This window comes from Malaclemys terrapin, chromosome 2 (genome assembly GCF_027887155.1).
Source record: "Malaclemys terrapin pileata isolate rMalTer1 chromosome 2, rMalTer1.hap1, whole genome shotgun sequence".
Lineage (NCBI taxonomy): Eukaryota > Metazoa > Chordata > Testudines > Emydidae > Malaclemys > Malaclemys terrapin.
Genome location: NC_071506.1, coordinates 63,845,189 through 63,872,848, shown reverse-complemented (window position 1 = coordinate 63,872,848; position 27,660 = coordinate 63,845,189). Strand labels below are relative to the sequence as shown.

Here is a 27,660-nt window from a genome sequence, read left to right as displayed (position 1 = left end):
TGCTTTTTACAGATTCAGACTAACACGGCTACCCCTCTGATACTTGCTTACTCAAATGAACCAGCGTAAGATCGTTAAAGATTTCAAGGTCATCTTGAGCAAAAACAGTCTCATTCCAACACAGCCCATTGATGGCAACGGTTGTGACTGGTAAATAGACACGGCCTGAACTTTGCTCCAATGAGACATGCAAAAGTGGGAAGTATGTGACATGACTGCAGTTAAGGTGACCAAGTGTCCCGATTTTATAGGGACAGTCCCGATATTTGGGGCTTTGTCTTATATAGGTGCCTATTACCCCCCACACACTCCCTGTCCCAATTTTTCACCCTTGCTATCTGGTCACCCTAACTGCAGTCAAGTCTAGGGAGACAATTAAAAGATTTGAGATGAGATATATAAATTGGAACAGAAGAAGAGGAGTGGTGTATCTTCAGGAACATATTGATCCAAGAAGCTGATATGCTATGTTGATGTACTAAGTTGGGTAGACCACAATCTCATGTAAAACTGTGGTGGAATGAGGAGATGCAGAAAGTAGTAAGAAATAAGAGAAGCCAGAAAGGTGATGGAAAATAACCTTTCAGAAGAAGTAGTTGCTGCCTGCAGAGCCTCCAAGCAAAAAGCAAATCAAGCAGTCAGAAAGGCAAGAAACCTAATTTAAGAAGAGCTGTATAATAAGTTGAACAACTGTCAACTTAACAAGAAATATATGTGATCAAATGGACAAGAAACAAAAGGAGGGAACATGAAGCAACCATGCCATTCGTAAGTGTTGCAAGGGGCAGACTGCTTGTTACAGGAATGTAACCAATGGTGAGAATACTACAGTGGTCTGCTTAATGAAGAGAACCCTTTATATGCCATACTACCATCATGTGAACTGAATCACAGGTGTTGATGACCGTTAAGGCTGCCCTGCTGAAGATAGCACCTGGAAAAGCAGCAGGTCCAAACAAAGTCATGTAGGAAATTATCGAAGTCTTGAGACTGGTTGGTATACACTGGCTCATGTAAGTCCTGCTTGCTATTTGAAAAGAAAAGAAAAATCCCAAAAGACTGGAGAATATCTATTGGTATCATTATACAAACAGTACACAACTGTTTAAAGTACTGAGAAATTAAGCTGCTGTCCCACTTCATGAAACTATTACAGAGAATCAGATAGTTGCATTCATCAAATAGTGGAGCCCATTTTCAGAAAGAAGCAGTTTGTTTTTAGAAAAGGAAAGTGGACAACAGATAGTATGTTCATCGCTAGACAGTTGGTAGAAAAGAAGCTGGAGCTTCTGTTGAGCACTTTCCTTGATTTGGAGAAAGCATTTAACAAAGTACTTTGGCAACTACTGCTATGACTAGGTGAGACAATGTTTGTATGGCAGTTCCATGAAAAAGGTGAGACTGCCCTTCAGTGTAATGGAAGCTTTTGAGGTGAAGGTTGAGCTCCATAAAGGATCAGCCCTTAGTCCACTACTATTCATAATTCTGATGGCCTTCATAAGAAAGCAAATCCAAATGGAAGATGATACTGCATTAATAGCCCATAGTGAGGAAGTTTTGGTCCAGATGATTGATGCCTGGAACAGAAAACTAACAAACTATGGTGCGACGGGGTTGGGACTCACCACCGCAGTGCCTCCTGCTGGTTGCTCTGGGAATTAGCTCATGGGGAGTGCCCTCTGCTGGTGGTGTCCCGTCCATCATCTGTTCCTCACTGGTGTCTGGACCTGCATAGCTCCCGCTCGGCGGCATCCTCTTCAGGACACTGCCCTCTAACATTGCCCCCAGTCCATCCTCACCCCCTTCCGAGGTGGGGGGGTTAACAGCAATCTTTCTCTGCACCCCAGCCACAGTGGTCAACCACATCCCAAAGTCTAACTTCTTGTGTCAGAGGTCTAGTGGAGTCCGCTACTTCCAAGTTCTATGGCTGGGTGTCCATGCAAGGGGGAAAGGGGGGACCCAGGCCTGCCCTCTACACTAGGTCCCGACCCAGGGACCCTTTGGCGGCACCTTCCTGCCCTCCTTCTCTCCCCTTGTGCGTCTCTATCCCTGGGCTGCTTCCCCTTCTGCCCCTTTGCACTGGCTAGGCCCTTCCCTCCAGGCCTGCAGCCTGGCAGGTCGTGGGCTGGAGTTCCCTTCCGCTCCCCCAAGCCCGCCCAGCACTACGCTGTCCCAGGTGCTACACTGTCCCAGGTGCTAGTCTCCTCGCACAGGAGACAGACCTTCACCCTTTGAAAGCCTGGGAGAGACTGCCTGCTCAGCTCCTAGGCAGCCTTTATATAAGGCCTAGCCTAGCCCTGATTGGCTGGCTCTAATCTCAGCCCTGATTGGCTCTCAGTAGGCCCTTCTCTAATTGGCTGCCAGCCTGCGCAGCTGCTCTGACCTACTCTAGCCCCCTCTCGCATGGGGGTGGGGCAGTCGCCCCGCCACCTATTGCCTCTAAATGAGTAAAGAAAAGAGTGAAGACATATGGCTGACTCACATTCAACCACGAGAGATGAATATCAACAACAAGGGACAACGCCTAAATCAGGTTTCTGCTTTTAAATACCTTGAGGGCCAGTTACCAGCAAATGTAGAAATTGACAGAGAATTGCAACAAGCCTGCTCAGTGTGGGAAAAGATAAGTGTATTTTTTCTTGATAAACCAATGTCCAGATTACTTCAGAGTCAACTATACAAAACCATGGGAAGACCAGCTCTTCTGTATGGATCAGAGACATGGGTGACCAAAGAGAGGCACTTGAGAGGACTTGGAGCCATTGAAATGAAATGTTTGAGGGGAGCGAGTGGGGTGATATTGCTGGACAAAATGCTGAATGATGTCATCAGGAGTGAGACCAAGATCTACAATATCAAAGAGATGCTGTAAGAGACGAGTCTGAGATGGTATGGCCATGCATGGATAAAGGGATTTCTTTTGGGGAGGCATTTGAGACTAGGATTCATGGGAGGAGAAGAAGAGCACTGCCAAGAAAACAATGGATACACTGGGTATGGGAGGACAGGGTGGATGTAAAGTGTTAGCACCTGTTAGTAAATATTAACCCTTTTATTTTTCTTATATATTAAATTTATTTACATATGAACTATTGTCCCAAAATCTTTAAGGTATTAGCAAAAAGCGTGTTTGAATAGTAAGGCCAGAGTGCTGGTTTATAACCTGTGAGTGACCTATATTAAATAATTTCTTATAATTGAGTATTGGACCATACTTCATTATGGCTGGTGCCTCCAAGTCTGGGAAAACAGATGTTCAGGAAAGAGACCCCCTCAGAATAGTAAAAGTGTCTGCAGAAATATAATTAGGACTGGGAGATTGATAAGGAACAATTGTTATTGCAGATGTTTTCTGTAATGATGAAATGGGGATCCATTAAAAGATGTTAACTCAGTGAGAACTGCTGGTTGTTCCAGCTGTCAGTAATAATGACTGGATTAGAATTCCCTTGAGGTTACATGATTGATAAGATAAAACTACCATAAAGGATATTCCATAAGTAATGAAGTAAAAGATGTTAAAACATGACATGGTGAAATTAATCATGGGAAAGTATTTTTCCCTCCAAAAAGGGGTTTGTCTCATACCCTATAAAAGGACAGAGGTTTTGAAAATCAGCTAGGGAGTGCAAACTGCCGGCATCCCACCAGTTACAGAGGAGAGAGATGCAAAAGCCAGCTCTTTACTTTACACCAAGGGTAGTAATGTATCTATTCTTTCTGTATTCTGTATAGTGCTGTACAAATCTCAGACTGATCATCTTTGATTAAATAATTCCATTTGAGCCTATTTGACAATTTCAAATTGTTAATAAATTCAAACATGCAACAGGAGTGAGCATTGGACCAGCAAGCCTGAAAAAAGACTAATTCAGTGTCCCAACCCCAGCTAGCTTGGAAAACGGAAGAAGAAGATACTACATCGGGAGGGCCAAAGAGACAATGGTGATCTGTGTCCCATCTACTGTCCATTATAGTTTAGGATGTCCATCTATTATTTCCTGCACATTGCCCAGCCTCACTACTGTCTACAGCAAGGAACACTTTAGCAGCTTGCATATCGCAATGACAAGTACCTCCACTATTGATTTTTCCAATGCCAAATTGATGACCTCATCCATTGGAAGTAATCTGGGTTTGCAAGCTTCCACATGGTGATCACCATTCATTTCTCTAGCGTAAGGACAGCTCTCATCTTGATGTTCATTCTCTGCAAGATGGAGTTGAGCTGAGCACACAACTCCAGGAATTTGCTTTTCTGCATTTGACAGTTCTGGAGCCACTGCTTGTCATCTCAGGTTTGCGTCTCAATTTGGCCCCACCACTCAGTGCTCATCAGATGGGACCAAAACTGCCACTCTCCCAGTTGCAGTCATTCTGTAGTCATTGTCCAGCCATCCTGTTTAGTTTGTCCAGTGCTACATCCTTGCAAAAACAACAGGATCATATGCCCTGTTCTTACAATGTAGAAGAGAGATGTATTCCTCTGTGCTGCATCAGTGTTTTCAGGAGGGAGTTCATGAGTTTCCAGAGGTGAGTTCATGAGTGGTTGGCTGACATGGGAGAGCTGTTGATAATAGGATAGAACAGCAGGAATTGTAGGCATCTGACTCCAATCCCACACAATTTTCGGAGAGTCTTGTGATTATCCCACAATACACATCAGCTGTTCTACAATGCACAGTGGCAATTTCCCACAAGGTAGTGCTACTGGCAGTGAGACAGAGGACACAGAGATCCTCAATCACAAAGCAACATGCTTTTTTTGTTGCTGATATAACTGTGTGGACACAATCCACTGGCGCAAGCAGCCAAGTATGAACAAGCTGCCAAAATGGTTTTGTTGGTGTCACAATGCCAAACAGAACTGTTACTGAAACAACCGTCTAGTGTCCACACAAGGACTTATGAAGAGATGGGACCACAGAGGAAATGAAGAGAAGTAAACGTATTCAGGGAATATTGAAGGAGGAGGCTTGGGTTTGTCAGCAATATTATCAAAAGTCCGCCCCCCACTCGCAGACTCCAAAGGCCCACAGATTAAGGCTGTCATTAAAGATTGCTTTCCCTGCGACAGCCCCAGATTTCCTGGCTGGAATCACAGCCGTAGTCTCCTAGACAGTCAGGGAGGAGGGGTTCCATTAGCGCTGAGATTTAACAGGGAAAGTGTGATATGGAGAACAGCCTGGGGTGGATATTCCCTCCCCCCGCCCCCCCGTCTGCCCAGTGCAGCTCAGGCTGCTAGAGCTGTAAGAAATGTCTGCAAAATCATCAAGCTCACGGGATCTCCGCGGTGAATTTGGTAGCACGGAGGAGCTCACATGGGAAGTGCGTTCTACTGTCATGTGTTCCTATCCTGCTTCCAGGGTGAACCTCGCAATCCTTCTGGGAGCATCCGTCACGGTCCGGACCCGCTCTCACATCACGTGGGCTCCTAGTGTGACCTCCTGCAGGAGGAGTAGGTGATCCGGGAGGCGTTTAGGACCCAGGGGAATGCCAGCCACCGTGCGAGGCTTTGGTGCCCACGCCTCCTACCAAAAATCCACAGCCCGGTGGAGCCGGGGCGCTCTCATTCACAGTTTTCGCGAGAGATCTGAGCCAGGAGCTGGCAGAGAGGAAGCCTTCTCCCCCACCCATCTCAGCAGCAAAGACACCTGCAGGAAAAATACCCCCAGGCAAGGCTGCGTGGCACTGTGAAGGTATTTGGGTTTGTTTCCTTCTCGCTTTTCAGAGGCTCCTGCCTCCTCTTCGTCCCCCACCCCTCCAGGGCTGCGGCGTTTCAGCACTACCCTGCCTGGACAGCTCTCAGCCGCAATCCTGCACCGCATTCCTCCTTGTCCTCTCCTCCTCTGCTCTGCCTGCACATTCCCGCTCAGCGCCTCGTCTTGCACTTCTCCAGGAGCAATAATATAGAAATTCTCCAGCCAAAACCCCAGCACCCGGCAGGGCAGGGACAGGGGCACAAGTTGGAGGGGAAAGTTCAGCTGAATGATGCAATCTAAAAGCAAAGGGGGGTGAGGGGAAAATGAGGGGAGGATGGATTGAAGGACCCCTAGCCAGGCGCTGGCAGATGGGGCGCGTACCCAAGACCAGCAGGGAGTTGCTGCTTCTCAGCAAATTGCTGTCTGTTTTCATCCGGCATGTTAAACCCGAAGCGCGAGGACGGGCTGGGGAAAACAATCAGGGTCAAGCCAATGTTCTGGTTCCCCGAAGGGAAATCATCATTAATGGTGGCGCGCGCGCGGGGGAGGGTTGTGGGGTGAGTCACTTCCACCAGGCTACCCTTAGCTCCTCCACTGCAGAAACTCAAGGAGTAAGTTGCTCTCATGCAATGTAAGGGTTTTTTTTTTAAGCGTTATCTTAATCGATTTAAAAAGGCAAATAAAGGCAAGAAATACCATGTATTTTATAGGAACGAATGTAATTGATTTTCAGCTGTTCAAAGCTTGGGGGAGGACATTGTTTTTGAGGGTCCTTTTCCCTTTCTCAAAATGTTGATTCCTAAATATTTGCTCCAAATAAGCCTAAATAAAAATGAAGTTAAGGAACAGATGGCTGGTCTTTCTTTCACTAGTCAGTGACTGGATCCTATTTTGGAAGGAATGATCAAATTATAGAAAGACAGATTTCATGGAATCAGATGATAAAACTGATTTTCTAGTATATGAAAAGTTAACATGGTGCCAGCATGTAAATGAGACACTATGCAACAACATTATGCCATGCATGGCATAGCAAAGGTAAAGATTTTATTTTTCAGCTATTAGTAAATTGGAAAACCTTATATATCTTTTACAGATTTGTAGTTAAGTATCCAACTTGAAGTTAACAATGTCCATTTGTTTTTGTCAGCATAATCAGTTCTAACAAATAGAAAATATTGCTGATGATTTTAAGGATTTTGTTGATTCATCTCATCTTTGAAAATCATGGAGTACTTTGGAGGAATCGGCCTTTTGCAAAGTAATACAAAATAATGGAAACTGTAATAATCCATTTTAAGAACCTTTTAAGTTCCTGGCTCATTATTTGATCACTCCTGACTTTTTAAATTTGTGCAGACCTGATTCTGCAACTCTTACTTATATTGCATAGCACTTACTCCCGTGAGGAGTCCTCTTGACTTCTGCAATGTAAGGGTTGCACGAATGAATTTGACAGCATTGGTTCACATATATAATTCATTAAAGTCTGTTTGCTTTGTACATAGAGGATACCTTATTCAAACACCAGGACGGGCTGCTGGTGTTCCAAAAGAGGACAATATCGGATAAAATGAAAATGTCTTGACCAGTTTTATAGTAAAAATCAGATATGTTCCTTAAACTTGGGATCTGTAAGTCCCTGCAGCTTTCCATTTACATGTGCAATTGATGAAGCATTTACATCACCATTTGGCAAGAGCATTTTATTCTCTCACTATAGTTATTTCTAGTATTACCATCTCTGAAGCATCTGGACACCACTATGACATACACATGGCATGTAGTAAAGAAATAGAAGCAATATCAGGCTTATTTTATTGGGGAGGGGAAGTGTTGGGAAGTTCAATGAGTAGTGGCCAATGCTGATTTTGTTTGGTGAATAAACAGAGCCCCATCCCTCTTGAATTCAATACAATCTCAAGAGATTTAATCTGAGAACTCCCCAAACAGTATTTTTCCCAAATCAAAATCCTAATGCCTAGCACTTTCTCTAACAGACTACAAACCTTTATCCATTCTAAAATGAAATTAAACTTCTCCTTTTATGTAAATTTGGAACTGAAGGTGTGTGCAAGGGGTCAGAAGTAAAACCACTTGAAAATTCCAGCATTTCCTCATTTCAGTGCTGTAGAAATCCAATCTCTTTCTTTCAAAATAAATGCAGTACAGCATTAGTAAAGGGACTGATCCTGGAGGCTCTCCTCAGGAAAAATGTTCACTGTCTTCACTGGGAATTATGGCACAATTAGAACTAAAAGCTGCAGGATTGTGCCAGTCATGTACAATTAACATTAGCATGCAGTGAACTGCTGTTGTTTTTAAAGGATCCAACATTTATAATGTGGATCAAAAGAACAGGAAAATTAGATAAGTCATGTTTTTTTAAAGGCATAGGAATAAATCCATTGGTTATGTCAAGTACAACTTTTACATATGCTTGTGCAGATATTGTAACACAATCGTCTCTACCCACATAGTAACTCCCGTCCCTCAACATTTCAGTCACTCATCACTCAGATTTCAGCATGTTTCACAGATATCAGATTTGTATGTGAGAATTCATGGCACTACCTGTTACTGATAATGTATTCTAAAAGAAGAATATTAAACTGCATGCATAGTGTAGTCCATTGGATTGAGTCTGACAAACGCCTATGAGTATAATGCTTTGTGAAGGACTGCATACTGACATTTGGACTATTTGACACATATTTCATGAATGACGTGTCCTACTGCCTGTTTTATTCCTTCTGAATTTTCCATACTTTGCATGCCCAAGTTCATTGATGACATTGCATATGATATGCATTTTATCAAGGTTTGGTTCCCTATTGATATCAAATTATTTGAGGAAAGATTGCTATAATTTTATTAGCTTATAAGATATTTTGTACAAAATATTTATTTAAAAGATATTTGAGTCCCACCACACTATGACACCCTTTCTACAAAACTTACGTATAACATATGATGCAAATTCAAGACTCAAAGATAATTGGCCAAATTCTCAATCTCTTTTACACCCTGCCATCTTATTACTTGGATCTCTTAATACCTATCAATCCATAGGCACAACAGGAGCAAATGGAAGTCGGTAGTGCAGTCTTTGCTGCTCTACTTGCTGTGAAAAGGTGCCACAAATATCAATTTAGTTGCTGCTGTGTTTTGTCCTGAACTACCAGTGCTGGATAGATAAGTGTTGCGCTCAGGTAACCTGTAACTGACTTAGGGCTTGTCTACCTGGTGCAGCAATACATACTAAAGGGGTATGATTTCTAAAACCACTAATATGTTGCACAGTGATTGGTTCATATAGACCCTTTTGGTTCACACTAAAAAGTTCCCTATTACTTTTTAACAACTATTGCACAGTAGGGAACCAGCAGGGTCTGCACCGACTGCATGACACCTTACTGTGCTTTGGAAATCATACCCCCATAATGTGCACTACTCCACAATTAAGACCTGGCCAAAAGTTGAAAAAAAAAGACTAATTTGAGAGCATTAGGGATCTATCATGTATTAGTGTCACTAAACTTAAGGAAGTGTTTATATTTGTACCTTAGCTAGGATTCCTAGTTCCAGGAAATTCTTAGAACACTGTTGAGTCTGATGCTGATGTTATAATCACAACCATTTTCTATTCCCACAGTCAAGAGAAGCTACAATGCCCCCGTGAAGTAAATACCAGACTTAGAAAGATAATGAAATAAGGTATTTCCCCCCATTTAACCGCACTGAGCCATTCTAGCTCTTCATATAGAGAAATAGGAAATGATTGTGATGGCACTAGTAAGATGGGACTCTAACAACTTCTCGGATTTTGATGGGAGAGAGAATCAAAGAAGATGTGCAAATATTAATGAAACAAAAAGAAACATTAAACTGCTGAGGCCTAGATTGTGCCATTTAGGCCCAGCCAATGGGGAGCTGCAGAGCCCTGGACATACTGTCTCATGAAGCTCTCTAGGAAGAACATGCACATAGCTACATTTCAGCCCACGAGGTACAGCATAACCCTGGTCAGTATGTAAGGGGTGGAAAGATAATCGCATGGTGAGGGTGCTAACTCAGGAAACTGGTGTTCAGCTCCCTGCTGCATCAAACACTTCCTGTATGACTTTGAGCAGATCACATTGTCCCACTGTGCCTCAGTTTCCCCTCTATAAAATATGGATGATAGTACTTCACTGCATGACAGGGGTGATATGAGGATAAATACCATAGTACCTCATGGTATTTAGTGTAACAGAGGCCATATATGCACTATATACAGATTCAGTTATAACTTCATCTCTCATTCCCCGTTTGACAGGGGTGCTGGAACAATTTTTATAGTGGGGGTGCTGACAGTCATTGAACCAGACTGAAAACCTTGTATATAATGGAAACTAGTTCAAACCAGGGGTGCTGCAGCATCCTGCACCCCTATTCCAGTATCTATGCCATTAGGGAGTAGAATCTAACCCCAAGTTGTTTTACAGAGTTAATATCAACATATTTTAAAAAGCAATTTAATGAGATGACACCCACATGGTGAAAGTCGAGTCACTCTCGACTACCATCTTATTTCCATTTCTACCCACTCACTTCCCTTCCAGAATGCTTTGAGCAGCCAATATCCTCATGGATGCCAGGAGTTAGAAATTAAGGACCAGATCCTAATGGAGTTATGCCTATTAACGCCAGCTGAGGAGCTTTCCCTAATACTTGAGACCATCTAAAAGCCATGACAGCAAGCTTTCAGATGGCTTACAGCACTGGATCTAGCTCTCAAAGGTCTGTAGATAGGGGTAACAAATCTGACTGGAACTGAAGTTAGTGGTAAAAGGCAAGATGGTAATCAGAGCAGTGCTTAAAGATACACATGATGTGATGTTAATATCTAATTTGGTGGGAACCCACAGGACCAGAGAAATGTTATACATCATTGGAAAGCTGGAATCATCAGCTTTTTGGTGATATATAGCATTAGTTTATCAATGATGATTCACAAGCTATAATGCCAGATATAGCAGTGTGAAGGGCAGTAGAGAGAAATGTCTGGAAGATGGAAGTGAAATGATTTTAAAGCACACAAAGAAATCTGGGTACAGGATTGGCTGCAGTCAAAAAGATTTCAATGGTAGAGACAAACAGCTGATAAGATGCCAAAGAAAATAATGCAAACAACTAAGTGCTAACTTCTGGCTCTGCCATTGACTTGCTGTGTGGCCTTGGGAAAGTCACTTAAATGTTGTGCTTCAGTTTCCCCACATATCAGATGACATAACAGTGCTTACCCATCTTTGTAAAGCACTTTGAGATCTTCTGATGGAAAGACCTATAGAAGTGCTGCTGCTTCTTCTCATCTCAAAGCCTCTTTATAGACAGAGAGCAGTACAGTATAATGCATTCCTGCCCATGGCTTGTTCCTCCACTAAGTACAACCTGATCATGTTCCTGTGTATGATGTCCCACCATCTAAAGGCTGACTGGCCTCTAGGTTGGACTAACCTTGGTTGTATTTGTAATATTTTCTTTGGCATCCTGTCAGCTGTTTATCTTCAGCAGCATCTTCAGCAACCATCTTTGGCATTTATTGTCAGTTCACCGGTTGCCTTTCTTACTGCTCACATCATTGACCTGATTGTGTTTCCATACAACGTAACCTTTGTGTATGCCGTTTTCATGTCTTGTTTTCTTGATGCCTCTTGTAGTTTTTGAGCCTCTTTTCCAGAACTTTTCCTTGTCCAGTTTTTGTGATTTCTTCATCACTTTCCCCAACACTTTTACTTCTTCTACTTTCCCAGCAGTCTTGGCTTATTTACACTTTTCCTGTAATATTCTTGTTTTCTTGCTTGTCCAGCTTTTCTTTGTTTGCTTATGCTTTCCAATAACTTCCTTTGCAGTGTTTTGTATCACTCCCTTGATTATTTTCTATCCATTCTGTAGTGAGATTTCTTCCTCACAGCAAATTAATGACCAGAAAGGTCCAAGTGTCACCTCCCTGCTATCCTTTAATTTATCAAGGTCAAATTTGGCTCCAGTTGCACCCATCTTTTTCTTGGACTTGAACTACTATTTGGAAGGATTAAGTTAATCACAGCTACACTTGGTGCTTCTATAGCCTAACATCCTATCGTGACCATCTATCCCTTTTACTGATAATCATGTGGTCAGTCTGGTTTTTGGTTTGACCATCTGATGAATTCCATGTAACCTTGTGCATGTCATTTGTAACCAAGTACCACCAATAACCAGATTGTGCATCTCATAGCATTAACCTTTCTTCATATGGTTTGTCATCCCAATGCCATGCGGTCCAACACTGTTCTTTTGCTAACCATATCCATTACTAACTTTTGCATTCGTATCTCCCATTATCAGGATCTTATAACGATCAAGAATCTCATCTACAGTGGCATCCACTGTTGATACAATCCATGCTTCTCTTCCTCTTTTGATGCTTCTGTTGGCGCATAACAACAGATCACAGTTATGCATAGTTCATTGTAGGCAATAGTGACAATCTGCTCAGAGAGTTTCCAGCTGTTCATTGAAGTAATTGTTCTCTTGTCCACTGTTATGGCAAGCCCATGCCTATGCTTCACTTGTGCACTTAAATGTTTGGAATAAAGGAAAGTATAATTCTTAACTGTCAACTCTCCTGTACCCAGGCAATCTGTCTCTTGTATGGCAGGAAGGTAAACTTGTAACTTCCGTAACTCCTCTGCTTCTAGTTCATTTAGGCCAGGGAAATAGAGTTCTAACATTCCAGCTGTTATCCAAAAATCCATCACTATTTCCATTTGCTAGGCTTGATGACCATTGATCAAAATCCACGTAAGTCAGTCTGGCTTGCTGAACTGTTTCTATAATAAGTAATTTTATAATACAGTGGCTTATTAGGCTAACCCACCCTATCCCACTCATGGGAACACCATGTCATAGCCTGCTGGGAACAGGTATCAATGGTTCCACCCTTGTCCGCTCACCTTCCAAGGCTAATGAGTTTGGACTGCTCAGATTTGAAAGCAGAGTTTCCTTCTCCTTGATACACTTGCCTGAAGAGGCTAAGCGATCACTGTCTGTCCTCATTTGAAATCAGAGTTTTCCTTCTCCTAGAGACAGTTCTTTCTGCTAGATACTTCATGCTGGGCAACAGCATAGAGGTAGGTCTCCTGGGTATTGGATGAGGGTAGCCTGTCTTTGGGGAAATCCAGAAAGGTCACACTGAATATTACAGAATAAGGTGCTGTGAACCAATATTATTATTATTACTAATATAAAATAAACACAGGTCCCTCATGCCAGGCAAAACCACAGGCCATTGACTGGAGAAACCAGCATATTTTCAGTATCACAAGCATCCGGCCCCTTCTCTGAATCTTGTTGGGAACTGAACTTAATACACTGAAAATAAAAAATGGTGTATGTGATGAATAATTACTTCTGGTTCAATATTTCTTGTTTTGAATAATGATTGTTATTTTTCCTGGTATATGTTTGGGCTTTGTTCCTTTGGAGGGACGATTTTTTAAAAAGCTGTGAAAGGACCTGGCAGAGGAAGAAGTCATAATCTGGTCTCAGCAATGCTCTTGTCTAACAAAGGCTCTGTTTTGCCATTGCACAGCAACACCATTCCAGAGATGGGGAAAACGTCAGCACCAAATTATAGAATAAGAATAAAAGATGCAAAGAATAAAAGATGCAAAGTTAGTTTTAAAGCTGGAGCATTTTACACAAGTAAGAATTGTAGACAACCCAAGAGGAGAAAGGGAAAATGGCAATGTGTGGGTCTGAAGACAGGGAATGTGCATCTATTACATATTTAGGAATTCAAGAGATCAGTACCATGTGAGAAATCACAGTGACGATTAAATTGGGTAGCTCTCTGGCATTAATGTTTGTTACTAAATACCATGGGGGCCAAATCATCAGATGGTGTAAATCAGCATAGCTCTGTTGAACTCAATGGAGCCACAGCGAATTACAACATCTGAGGAACAAGTCCCGTGATTTCTAATGGAATACTGACCGTTACTGTATTGTTTATATGTGCTGTGGATTATTTTGCAGTACCAGTACCGTATTTCAGAGAAAACTTTGTTTAGCCCATTGATCAGAGTGTTCTGTAGGGTAAGAAGCTTGTCTCCATAGGAACAAACTGTAAAATGTATTTGAAAATAAATGGTCTTAATCACAGTGGGTATTTCTAAATCACATACTGGCAACCACCATCTTCGTGAAGTGGGAACGGTGTCTCCCTTTGGATGTGTTTAACACATCATGGGCAATTTTTTTTATGCTTATAGCAGCCCAGGACTTTTTTTATAAGCATAGCTAAGAACAAGTATGAAAAATTTAAACACAAAATGTAAAGTTTTTTCCAGAAAAAATACAAGATACTGAAAGTAAGAGCTTACAATAAAATTATCATCTTAACATCAAGATTGCAATGCTAGAATTATCAAACACATTTCACAGTTTATTCATTGAGAGACTTTGTGTTTTGAACTTCTAGACTATTGGGCTAAGCAAACTAGATATTGTTTTCTTTTAAGAAGATAAGCACCATTACTTAAAAGACCATTAAAAGGAAAGAGATAAGGTGACAAGGGATTGTGAGGTGAGAAGAGAATGTGTGTGTGCGTGTGTGTGTGTGCGCGCGCGTGTGCGTGTGTGTGTGATGTGCTCACCAGGAAGAATATTGATGGAGGAATATCAGTGGGTTGGGAGTCTGTATTGAGCATTAAACTTTGCTAGAGATGTTATTCTGCAGCTGGCAATTAAAGAGATGCTGGCTATGTCTTCACTGCAAGAAAAGATGGATATTTTTAGTGGCATAATTTACACACCTGAGCTATTTGGCTATAAAATCCTAGTGGAGACAAGGCTCCTGTAATTTTTACTGTGAGGAAGCCAGGGGAGATCAACACTATATTCTCCCCACCTGTGGTTGACCTCACCTAGTTTACCTCTGTAAAACTACAGTGCCTTGTCTCCAGTAGGATTTTACAGCAAGAGCGAACACACCTTAGTTGTCACACCTTTTGAAAACACACATTTTATGGCAGTGAAGACAAAGCCTCTAGGTCATTGGCTCAGACACAATGGTACCACTGGAAAAAACAAGGAAGAACTTTTTAAAAAATGAAAACCCTCAATGGAAAATGTTTTCTGAGAGTGGTCTCCATGTATCCAATTACCCTGACTGCCACGGTGTTCACAATGTTATTATGGTTCTCTGCACCAGTCTAGGGAAAAGTTATAAACACAGGGAATAAATGGATAAAGGGAAGCAAAGGGAAATTTATGAAATGATACTATTCACAATAAACCAACCTTTAAAAAATACTAGATTCATCATGAAAAGTGGAAATTTGCTTATTTAAAAGGCTGAAAATGTTGCTCTATTGTTTTAGCACGGCTCATCAGAAGAGAACACTTTGTCACATCATGGGTGAAAAACCAGACTAGTAAACTATGAGCTGCCATTATTTTTACAGCTGTCACTCCAGGCTGGCCCTGGAAGGGACTTGTGTCACAGGAAAAGCATAACAGTAATAGAGCATGGTCATGAAGTGCTGCCCTTTCTACGTTATTATTTTTAAGCTAATTGAGAAAGAATAACCTAGTACTAAACCAATATAACATTGCCATTGCTATATGCTCAATATAATGATAAATTCATCAGACTGTCTTTCTGGGATACTTATATATTATGCATTCAAGATGTCAATGATAGCATTATGCTAACTGCACCACTCAAAGACTATTTGGTTGCTATCCTCTGAATACTTAAAATACAGAAGCAGTGCAGTGATTATTGTATACGAGCTCAGAAGTGCATTCATTTAAGCCTTCAGTACATATATAATCCATGTTTTTTATATATATTTGTTTTTTAGTGAGAGATGGAATAAGCTACCCTTGCTTTTGGATGGATTACACTACATACGAACTGAAAGTTATACCTCCTTGCAAGGATATGAAAAAGGCCCTCGAACAATCTTTTTCAAACAGCTGGGCAGCAAAAAGCTTTTGAATGGATCACGCTTACAGCAGATCATTAGTTGAATGGGATCAGCATTTCTCCTGCTAAATAATCTGAAGTTAAGGATCTGGAAAAGAGATTTTTGCAGAGATGACCCATTTACAAACTGGACTTAGTCCAGAGACTATAGAGAAAGCCCGTCTGGAACTGAATGAAAACCCAGACGTTTTGCATCAGGATATCCAACAAGTCAGGGACATGATTATCACCAGGCCTGACATTGGGTTTTTACGTACAGATGATGCCTTCATCTTGAGATTTCTCAGAGCCAGAAAGTTTCACCAAACAGATGCCTTCAGACTGCTGGCCCAGTACTTCCAGTACCGCCAGTTAAACCTGGATATGTTCAAGAACTTCAAGGCTGATGATCCTGGGATCAAACGGGCTCTGATTGATGGATTTCCTGGAGTGCTGGAAAAACGTGATCACTACGGCAGGAAGATTCTTCTGCTTTTTGCAGCTAACTGGGATCAGAGTAGGTAAATGTAGATAGTGTACTTATATATTTATACACACACAAAACCTGTTCACTGTTGATTAATGACCATATTTTAGGCAGTGAGATCATTTTGATAAACATGTATTCTAAACATGAGTCCATTTCACTAAAGCCTTCATCTAATGTGATTGTCTATCATTTCTCATTCCTATGCCACAGAGGATTTACTATACATCACTTCAAACAGGTAGCTCATATTTTTCCATAATGTTTGCAGGTTTAAGCCAGACAATTGCCTCTTGCAATAAGTATTTTAATGCCTATACACAATAACTTTAGTAATGTCAGACATGAGCCAAACAGGTTGAGAGCAAAAACCTCTCACCACATGACAATTCTCATATTAACTGTGAGACATAGGTGTGATGGGGCACTCTATTCACCACTCAACCCTGCTTCCTTCTGGCTATTCTGGGCATTAGCTCTTCCAGGCAGATGCCCCTTCCTGCAGTTGCATTCCGTCACTGTGTCTCTCTTTCACTCTGGGGCCCTTCTCTCACTCCAGGAGCTGCAGCTTCCTCTTCATGACTCAGACCTCTGGCCAGGTCATTAAGGGCTGGTCTACACTAGGCGTTGATCTAAGAAACGCAACTTCAGCTACGAGAATAGTGTAGCTGAAGTTGACATATCTTAGATCAACTTACGTTGCGTCCTCACGGCGCGGGATCGACGGCCGCGGCTCCCCCGTAGACTCTGCCTCCACCTCTCGCTCTGGTGGAGTTCCAGAGTCGATGGGGAGCGTGTTCAGGGATCGATTTATCGCGTCTAGACGAGACGCGATAAATTGATCCCCGATAGATCGATTACTACCCGCCAATCCAGCGGGTAGTGAAAACGTACCCTAAGTAGTTTTCTCTTCCAGGGTGGAGTACTTCAAAATCTTTCTGTTCAGGTGGCATCAGGCAGTCCTCATGCCTGCTGTCCTGACCCTGTCCCTCCTGCAGTGACTCAGGCAGTATTCTAGTTCACTACCCCTAGCAGTACCACTCTGTATTGGTTGGCAGGGGAAATCAGGCCCACCCTCTAATCTGGGTTCCAGTCCAGGGCCCTTTATCAAACAGTCAAAGTCTGCAGCTTCTCTAGCCGTACTGCTCTTGCCCCAGACTATTTCCTAGCTTGCTTCCACCCATTCTAGTCAGACCCCTCTCTCCTAGGGTCTTCAAAGTCTCAGGGATTCCTATCCATCCTTCCCTTAGGGAGAGTGACTGCTACTCTTCACCCTGCAGCCTCAGCGGGGGCTCTCTTGCCAGTCTCTTGGCTTTGTGTAAGCCCCACCTGTTCACTCAGAGGTGAGCCTGCTTCCAATTAGCAGCTTCCTCCTAGCCTAAATCTCTCCCCAATGCTGCTTGATTGGTTGATTGGGCTTGCGTGGCCTAATTCAACCCTCTCAGGACCAGTGTGTGGAGTACTCCTCATCACAACAGGGCATTTACCTTACCTGTTCTGGCTCCACACCTCTAGGGGATACAGACTTGGCTTTAATCATTCCAGGAGGTACAGCCTCTGAATGAAATATTCACAAGAATGGCATCTTAATTTCTACACACTTTGGTGCCTGTGGGTAGGTCAGATATTTGGGAGATACAATCAGGCAAAGGGTATTTTCAGTTTAGCCTATTTCTGCTATAATGTGTTACAACCAAAGATTTCTTCCACCCCCTAAAATAAAATGATATTAAAATGTAATGTGACTATTTAGTCAGCTCTCTCTACCTTTTTGAGGTGGTATAGACATATATGAAAGGGGCAGATCTGGAATGTTCTTCTCACAGTATCTTTCTCTTCTCAAGTCACTCCCCTGCAGTTCTTCTGCCTGCATGATGAGGTTGAGAAACTTAATAAAAGACAGGATTTTAATGCCAACTGTAGATTTTCAGTACAGGGTAGCTCAAGCTGCAAAAGGCCAGATTCAAATTTTGAACTTCCCAAAGTTTGCACTGTTCTATTCCAGGGATTTGGGATGGCTCATTATAAAGATAAGGCCCATAAGCAGGGTAATCTATATCAGGATTAAGATTTTAACCCCAAAACTCAGTGCTGATCAGACTGGGGATTTGTTACTCCTGGGGGAATTCTGTGCCACTGTGCCATGCAGAATTCATGGCCCGCACAGATTTCCTTGCTTCCCTGCGGAAAAATGACTTTCTAATGGGGAAGCAAAGGCAAGTCACAAGAACGGTCATGTGCCTCTCCCCAGCAGCATGGGTGCCCGGAGCAGCTGGTAGAGAGTGAAATCACTGCAGGGGGGGCACTCTGGGGCAAGCCTGACCCTTGCACTGTGTCAGGGTTGGGTTCAGCCAAATACGTGTCACCAAGATGGAGGGAGGGGAGGGAGGCTGCAGGGTGATTTCCTACCTCTGTTCAGCCTATGCTTCCCACTGCCAGGCTGGAGCCTCCACATTTATTTACTGACCATACAATTTGCAGAATTTTAAACTATTGTGTGCAGAATTTTTTGGTTTCTGGGTGCAGAATTATCTCAAGAGTAAAAGTATGTCTTTCAAACTCAGGAATTAGTAGGCAAGTCTAGAGATGTCCCTATGTTTTGCATTTTTGAAGGTTTTTTGGACATGTTTTTTAACCCATATGTTATCATGTATGGAAAACTCATGTATGTGTCATTTGCCTTTGCATGTGCAAACTCAGGATAAATACATTCAGCTATCTTATTCTGCACATGCAAAAGTACTTTGTTCACTTTGGGTGACATCTTGGCCCAAGTGAAGTCAATGTCAAAACTCCCATTGACTTAAATGGAGCCAGGATTTCACCCTCCATGGAACGTGTACATTTTTGGCCAATATTTGTAAAGCTGAGTTTTTGCCATAAAACGTACACCCGTTTACCCACCCTCCAAAACAGCTATTGGCCAAATATGTGCTGCCATGCTCAGTCTCTTTCAAGCAGGTTTATTCTCGTAACACAAACAAATAAACAAACAGTAAATAGTTTTTAACTAACTCTTTTGTCTCAGACTTCAGGGGCCCACCGGTCTCCAGCACCCTGCTCCTGGCAGCTTCCTAGTTCTAGTCAGTTCAGCTCCCTTCCTGGAGCGGTAGACCCAGGTCTGCCTCCCTCAGCCCCTAGCCCCTTGCTCTAGGCACTCACTACAGGAGTTAGTTCTGCTCCAGCATGGCTTTCCTTCCCCTAGGCACACCATATTCCAGTACCTCTCTCCCCTTCTCTGGCTGGCCTCTAGCAGCCCTTAACAGGCCCAGGTGTAGCCCATTCCCCTTTAGCTGACTGGATTGGGCTCACGTGCTTTGATACAGGGGAGATTGTGAGAAGACTGGGCCTGAGACCAGCTACCCTGGGACTCATCAGAGCAAAGCTGAAAAGACAGATGAATGAACATATATCTTGACTGAATACAAGACATCAGCTTTTGAGGCCAGGAACATTTGGGCTGCATTGGTTGAATTAAGGGATTTAAGTATTATGCAGCACTAGCCTTAGGTTTCTGAGAGCCCTTAGTAGAAAGGATTCATAAGAGTCACCTGCTCCATCAGCACTTGCTCTGGGAAAGCTGGAGATACCATCGGCCAAGCTCAGTCCCTGATATCTTGAAAGAAAAATGATTCTCGCCAGATCTCAGTTAGACTTTGCTGAAATTCGGAGAGTGGTGCACTTCCTGTTTCTCTATATATCATATGTTTAAAAATAACCAAAGCAATCCTACACTCAAAAATAGTTTAATTCTGAAAAGAGAAGCCTTACCTTTTGTGGAGGGGATTCTGTGGCTACCTACAGGTTGCTCTGATAATAGGGGAAATACGTCATCTTTTCCAAAGAACAAGGAATATTTGGAATTACAAAGCATGGGACAACTTCTACATACAGTATCTTCCATGGTGAGTCCTATCCCTGTATCGACCCTACAAAGGGGTCAGGGCATAGTGGATGCTGAGTGCTACTATATGGCCTGGAGGAGGATTCTTTTCCTTTCATGGCCTCAGCAGAGCTTGCAAGTGCACCTGGGCTCTAAAATAGGGTCAGGATTCATTCCCAAAATAAATACAGGGGTCACTTCACTTTATATACCACCATTTTGGGAACGGAATTCAGTGGACTGTATATTACATTTAGGGACAGGAAGTGGTGAACACAATGTCTAATTAAAACAACAAGGAAGAAGAATGTTATTACCCAGATTAGATTTTGGCTAGAATAGTGAGTCAGACAATACATACTTGAGAAAACTGCCATAGGAGAATCATATATGACCACAAGATGTCAGCAACTTGGTTTTCCATCTCATCTGAAAGATAACATCGATACCTGCACAGTGCCTACTACCATTATAATGGGACAATGGTTCAGTACTGACACAAATGGAAGGATTTGGCCTCCTGACTCTCCTTTCTTACTTCATTCCCATTCACAGAGGGCTAAATCTTCATTCCCTTTAACACTACACTTGTGAGTGAATCCAGAATAAGGCAGAGTGTGAATTTAAATCAGATTAACTATTCCTGATCAACTCAGCATGTGGATGCTTTTATTTGGAATGGAGTTAATTAGGGATTGTTAATAAGGAATAGCTGTTCCAGGGTAACCCTCCAGGTAGAAAAGCCCTAAATCATAATTTAGACAGTATAACCCCACCTAAAATTTGCTATAATTTATAAACTCATTTCCAGAGGAGACATTCTCTGAAGTGGCATTTACTTTTTTAATGTTCCTTATAATGAAGTGGGTGTGTGGATCACATGTATGGGTGAGTGGAATAGTTTGGAAACCTTCTAGATTCATAGATTTTAGGGTTAGAAGAGACCATTGTAATCATCTAGCCTGACCTCTTACGTTAAACAGGTCATAGATTTTTATCAAGTGATTCCTGCATCAAGCCCATAACTTCTGGTTGTGCCAGAATGTATCTTTTAGAAAGACATCCAATCTTGATTTAAAGACTTCAAGTGATGGAAAATCCACCATGTCCCTAGGTAAGTTGCTTTAGTGGTTAATTACTCTCACTGTTAAAAATGTGCATTGCATTTCTAGTCTGAATTTATCTAGCTAAGGTTTCCAGACATTGGATCTTTTTATGGGTTTGTCTGCTAGATTAAAGAGTTTCTTTTTCTCCACATATAGATACTTTTATACGATGATCAAGTCATCTCTTAACCTACTGTTTGATAAACTAAATAGATTGACCTTCTTTAGTCTATCACTCTAAAGCAGGTTTTCCAGATCTCTAATAATTGTATAGCTTTTTCACAACCCTTTCCAATTTGTCAACATCTTTTTTAAAGTGTGGACACCAGAACTAGACACAATATTCCAGCAATGTTCTCACTAATGCTCTATAATTCTCTTACAGAAGAATGTATATCATTACAGTTCCTTCATCAACCAAACTAGTAATTTAATCAAAATCAAGGTAGCCCAACCTACTGCTTCACCAATTAATCCAAAACGAAATAGAAACTTTTAAAAGATTCAAATACAATAACTAGTTTCCTTTTAAAATGTCTTCCCTTACTTGCAATTAGATTTCAGAAGACCTTTACTAGTTGATTCAGCCATCCCTGGCTTTGGTACTGCTACTGCTAATATATTTAACTTGCACTCAGGACTGCTATATGGGTTTCACTGGGAGTTTTGGGTGCACGAATAATGCAGGATCAGACTTTATAAGTCTCCCAACTGCTCCTCTGATTCAAGATGTTTCTTTCAAAAACGTGCATCCAGGGTTAAATCCCATCCAGTGTAGAGAGCCAGGACAAGAACTATGCACCATTTAAGTCTCATGTAAAGCCTTTAGGGCATAAGTGGAATATTAGTGGTGCATATGTCCTCTGCAGAGAATGGAATTTTCACAGATCTGAGGATCTTCAGCCATCCTTTATAATGTTATGGAAATAGGATTGTGTTGTTTTTGTTTTGTTTTTTCCTTCTTTATAGTTGGACTGTTGTACCACAGAAGATGTCATGTGGCTTCAACAGATATTGTTGAAGAGTCGGGGGGGAAATGCTTCTTTGTTTACAATATATATTTCCGTACCAGCTGCTGCTCATCAATTCTCTTCTATTAACCCAAAAGTCTTAAGTGCCAGACATTTACCATTCTGTGTGAAAGTGTATAGAGAGTTTCAAAAGGACAAAAATTACTCCAACATAGCACTGGAGCAGCAGCTATAAATATTTTAAAGGATTATGATAAAGTAAGTTATGTATATGCTGAGAATATTCATGATGATGTAATTATGAGGATATTATCATCACTAGATCCTGTTGGTATGACTGAATATATTTTAGATGCTGATTACTGTAATATATTTGGAGGATAGTCTCAGTTGTTTAATAGAATACCAAGGAATAAATGGTTGCTGGGATTGACTTATAGATGCAGCCAAACTACAGCAATAACTCAAACTCATAGTTGTTTAATATGAAAAAATATTGCTAAGATACAACCAACCATAGTATCAAAATGATTTTTACAAAGAGAGTCTTTGTGTTTGGTTAGGAAGTGACATACAACATAGCAAAAACTGTTTAGATGGTACAGTGACCAAGAACCTGGTTATAGATAATCAAATGAATTAATTAGTTTAAAATGATGACAGTTTTGAGGAAGGGTTTAAAACGTTAATAAAATTCATGGGGTGGAAAAGGAGAGAGAGATTTAAGCAGAATAATAATTTCAGGCAGTGACTTGTGGAGAAAGAATGATGGATCAGACACAGAGGAGGTGAGATAGTTCAGTCCCAAAATTGTTTAATTCAACCATAGGAGACAAGTGAACTCACTTCCTATCAGATAAGAAAGCCAGGTCCCTAGAAGATCATGCAAGGAGAGTACCAGTTTGGGGCAGGGCTATCAAGGGAATGAGAAAGGTGAGATGACCTGTGAGTCCTGGACTCAGAAATCCAGGAAAGAGGGGAAAAGGGAACTGATGGGAAAAAGGACAAAGAGGCAAATGTTGAAGAGTGAGATAAGATTGAGTAAGGGGGAAAGCACCAGATGGGTTGGGAAGTCAAACATGTGAAGAGTCAGAGGAAAGGTACTGGCAGGAAAGGGTGATTCTGGGACTGGGACTGACTGGAGAGTTGTGAGGGAAGGCCCAGAGTGATGAGGCACGTGGGTGATAGGACTGTCCTGGTGGGGTAAGAGGAGCAAAAGAAGCTAACTACATGAGAACTGAAAAGAGGGATATGGAAATTAGAGGAAAGGTGACTTCTGTGTCATGTACCCCTTTGTAAAAAAAGAAACCAAACAAAACCCAGGAGTTACGCAAGAAGAAGAGAGATTTAATGGACATGTACACACCCATGCTGGGATTTGCTGCATTCCACAGGTTTAGCACAAGTGTTTTCATTTACACCGACTGCAAATGACCCCTATAGACCAAAACTGTGTGTGTGTGTGTGTGTGTGTGTGTGTGTGTGTGTGTGTGTGTGTGTGAGAGAGAGAGAATGAATAAGGGTGATTTTAAACAGGAGGGTGGGGAGAATGCTGGCTTTACACTATTGGAAAATTACCATAATCCTACCAGGTCTGGATAAACCAGTTTTAAGGCCAGATTCTCACAGAGGTGTGTTGCCAAAGCCCTCTATATCAATAGAATATAACTGAGATCACACCAGTATTCATTTTATCTGGATTCTTTGTCTCTTTGGACATTTGGAAATAATCTTGGGAATAATCAGAAGCTGTGTATTTTATTGTATATGGTAGCTCCTTCAGCTGCTATAATACCAGGAACCAGTTTAAGATGTGTTCAGTCAGAATATTCCTTTTTTTTTGTTAGAACTTTGTGCATATCAAGTTTTGCAAATACTAGATATTCGGATCATCTTCTAATTTATCAACCTAATTAAAATAGTTAAAACATCTTCACTTGTTATTGGAGGAGTAGACTGCACGGGGGGGAGGGGAGGGAGAGAGTTCTCCAGTTGGATAGCTAATAAAATTTACACATTAGACGCTTTATAAATGAGTGGAGAGAGAGAGCGAGAGAAATGATTGAAATTGTAAAATTTTAATCTATTTCTTAATATAGGCAAAATTTATCCTGAGGCCATCACTTATTTATAATGCTTTCCTTTGAACTTGGAGCCTCAATATCAATTATATTTTACAAAATAAGAGTCACCTCTTCTACAACAATCCTGTGATTGAAGTACTGAATTTCCTCAACTTCCAGTAACTTGCAAGACTGACTAAATAATATTTAAAAACTGCTGATGTTAGAAAGTTGTAACACAGGGGTGAAAGTAACTTCAAGGACTTACCGGTATGCCAGAGTCCTGAGCGGGGACGTGGCCTAAAGATTTAAAGGCCCTTGGGCTCCGGCTGTGGCTGGGAGCCCCAGGGCCTTTAAATCACCCCGGAGCTACCAGCTGCAGAGGTGGCTGGGAGCCCCGGGACGAATTAAAGGGCCCAAGGCTCCGGCCGCCGCGGAGCACCGGGCCCTTTAAATCACCGCCGCGGAAGCCAGTCCAGTCTGGCACGGCATACTGGCTCTTTCACCTCTGTTGTAACATGACAGTATTTTGCAAAGGGTCTTTCTGGGATGAACAGGATGATTCTGAAAATATTACTGGATATACAGGGTGTGAGTAGTTTGGAGGAGAGTGAGGTGACTTGTAATTTACCAAATGGCCTCTAAAAATCCAATAAGTGAGAGAGACAGAGGAGGGGCAAGAGGGGAAAGAATGAGAAAAAAGTAATTCCAATAAGTCAATGTTATCAAAAACCGATCATGAATGCTGATAGGTGATTGCATTGATATATGACATCTTGTTTTTTAAGATTAATAAGTATATAGGGATTAACATACCTGTGTATATGGGTGGGTACTGTAAAAAGGAGGCTGAGCAGTAACTAAATTAATCAGAATAAGAGTTTCCAAAGCACTAAAGAGTAGAAAATGGAAAATGCAAGTTGAGGACTGGAAACTCTGTCTACAACTAAATTCTATCTGTGCTCACAAGGTCGATATTTTTAATAAGCGCAGAGAGCATAGTGACAATAAGAGAGAATTGCCTTTTCCATCATCCCAAGATGAATTTCAGCTCCAGAAAAATCATATAGGGCACATTTGTAGCCGGGGTCATAATGCAACACAGCCAGATACCTGCCAGCTGGAATAGACCATTTAACTATCTATTTTCTGATCATGCTGAGTAAAGTTGCCTCAGCAGAGGTTGATTTTCAAAGGAACAGGTAGAGCAAAGTGTAAGAATCTTTGTTAGTGGTTTCTCCTTCTTGAAACACAACACCATTATTCCATTGACGTTGAGATATGACTGGAGTATGTATGTGCATGTGTTTACACAGAGATCTGACGATCATTCATACAGCAGTATAAATCACATATCCAAAGTAGCCATTGTATATAAGATCAGTAACAAATTGGTTTAAAAAACCAAGCATTTACAGAACAGCCCACAATACATCTTTATAGCCATAATGATATACCAGGTCCAAATTAAGGATCTGTATATTCATTTACACTGGTGTAAATCAGAAATAGCTCCATTGATGTCAATAGCATTACAGTGGCATACTTTTAAAAAGCATAAAATATGGATTTAGTGTACATGAGAAATCATAACTACTCTTCAGAAAAAAGAACAGGAGTGTGAATCAATATCTTTCCCACTTCACCCATGCCCATCTCCCAAAATAATAACTTGCAAGTTACCAAGTACATAGCCTATAAAATAACTTGGAACCTCATGCTCTTGCTTCTTCTTTTATCCAATACGGTTTCATTTATTGAGTTCCAAATTCTTCCAATGAAGAGATACAAATGGTGCCTGCTCCTTTTATGTCCATGTCAATGTCCCTTTCCCCCACCACAAGGTCAAATTCATGTAACTCCACTGAGCTACTCCTGATTTACACTAATGTGAGAGGAGAATCAGGTCCTTCATGTGCACAACTTAGGTGCTTTGTCTGAGTTCAGAACAACACTGATAGCTTTGAATGATCATCTTAGTGCAATGTAAATGTTGATTACCATGCAGCTTGTTCCATGAAAATTAGTTACATCCCCAATACCATTTCCGACAGGGCCAGCCCACAACATTTTGGCACCTGAGACGGGGACCTCAAATGACGCCCCCATGCTCCCTCGATTGGGCCAAAACTTTGAAAGGTCTCAATTCTGCCTTCTTCCTGTTCTACTCCTCTCATTGTACTGCTCTGCTACCTACCCCAATAAAGGAGAACTAACAACTTAAAATGCCTTGTTCAAAAATTTTAAGTAACACTTAACTTTCAAACGCCTGAACAGCAAATGTAACTTTTCTTGTCTGCATAGTAAACACTGGCATTTTTCTCTGTTTGAATAATCAAAGTGGTGCTTTCCATGCCTTCTTGGTTGCAAAGATTTGAACTGCTTCCTGAAGGTCCACAATCTGGGCCAGCTCATGCTCTGTTGAGATGGTTGCAAGGCTGACCAGGCTCTTCTGTGTCATTGTGGAGTGTAGATGTGTTTTTATTAACTTCAGCTTGGAGAAGCTACATTCTCCACTGGCAACTGTTACAGGAAGTGTTAGACGTATGCGCAGAGCAACAAAAGCATTTGGAGAGAGGGTGGTCATCTTATTCGTGCACATATATTCAAGAACAGCCTTTGGAGTTGATCCTGCTGAAATGTATCTTGAAATGGCTTTCAGTTCATCACCTAAATCACTCGCATCAATATCGCACATGTCATCATGTGTCAACACTATCTCTAGTGCCCTGCATTGCTGGTGTAGGTCTTCTTCAGATATAGTGAGGCATTTTGAAATATCATACAACATCCCAAATATACTGTGTTCCTTGAGCTGCATGAAATGTTCTTCAACTGACTGTATTGCACAGTCTAGTACCTGGGTAAAGAATTCAACTTTGAATTGTTGTTTGGGGTCTCTTATGGGGATTATCCGGTGCCTCGTAATCAAAATGTCTTCTTCTCTTGTATTCTTGAATGGGTGGGAAAATAGCTTCAATGTGAAGTTCCTCTGCCAACTTCTGTGCACTCTTCAGAACATTTTGAAATCCCTCATCTGACTGGTAAGACTGTAGGTATGACTTTGCTTTGTCCAGTTGTTCCATAGCTCCAGATGTATCAAGGTCCACACCTTGGAGTCTCTTGGTTACAACATTTATTTCAAACAGTATGTCATGCCACAGCACTAAGCCACACAGAAATTTGAAGTTATGTATGTTTCTGGTGATTCCATTTCCTTCTGCCACTGTTCTCCCATGAACAGTTCCTGTCATAGCTTATCTTCCATAATGGCAACTATGACATCATCTATCTTCCCAATTTGGTGTTTGATAGGCTTTATCGCCTCCACTCGACTTTCCCATCATGTGGCACTCAGTAGTTTCAGTGTCAGAGAGGATGTTCCCAGATGTTGCTTCAAAATTTGCCATTGATGAGTTGATGCAGAGAAAAATACATAGATGCTTTG

At 41.6% G+C, this 27,660-nt stretch overlaps 2 protein-coding genes across 6 annotated transcripts in view; one reads left to right on the top strand and one right to left on the bottom strand.

Annotated features, from left to right (window-relative positions):
• Nucleotides 1-27,660, bottom strand: part of LOC128831105 (uncharacterized) — a 148,567-nt gene that overhangs the window by 34,503 nt on the left and 86,404 nt on the right. The window lies entirely within an intron of this gene.
• Nucleotides 5,502-27,660, top strand: part of CLVS1 (clavesin 1) — a 116,611-nt gene continuing 94,452 nt past the window's right edge. For both annotated transcript variants that reach the window (XM_054017223.1, XM_054017222.1), the window contains exons 1-2: nucleotides 5,502-5,699; nucleotides 15,599-16,223. In XM_054017223.1, coding sequence (XP_053873198.1) covers nucleotides 15,835-16,223 — 389 coding nt within the window. In that variant the 5' untranslated portion in view covers nucleotides 5,502-5,699; nucleotides 15,599-15,834. The remainder of the gene's footprint in view (nucleotides 5,700-15,598; nucleotides 16,224-27,660) is intronic.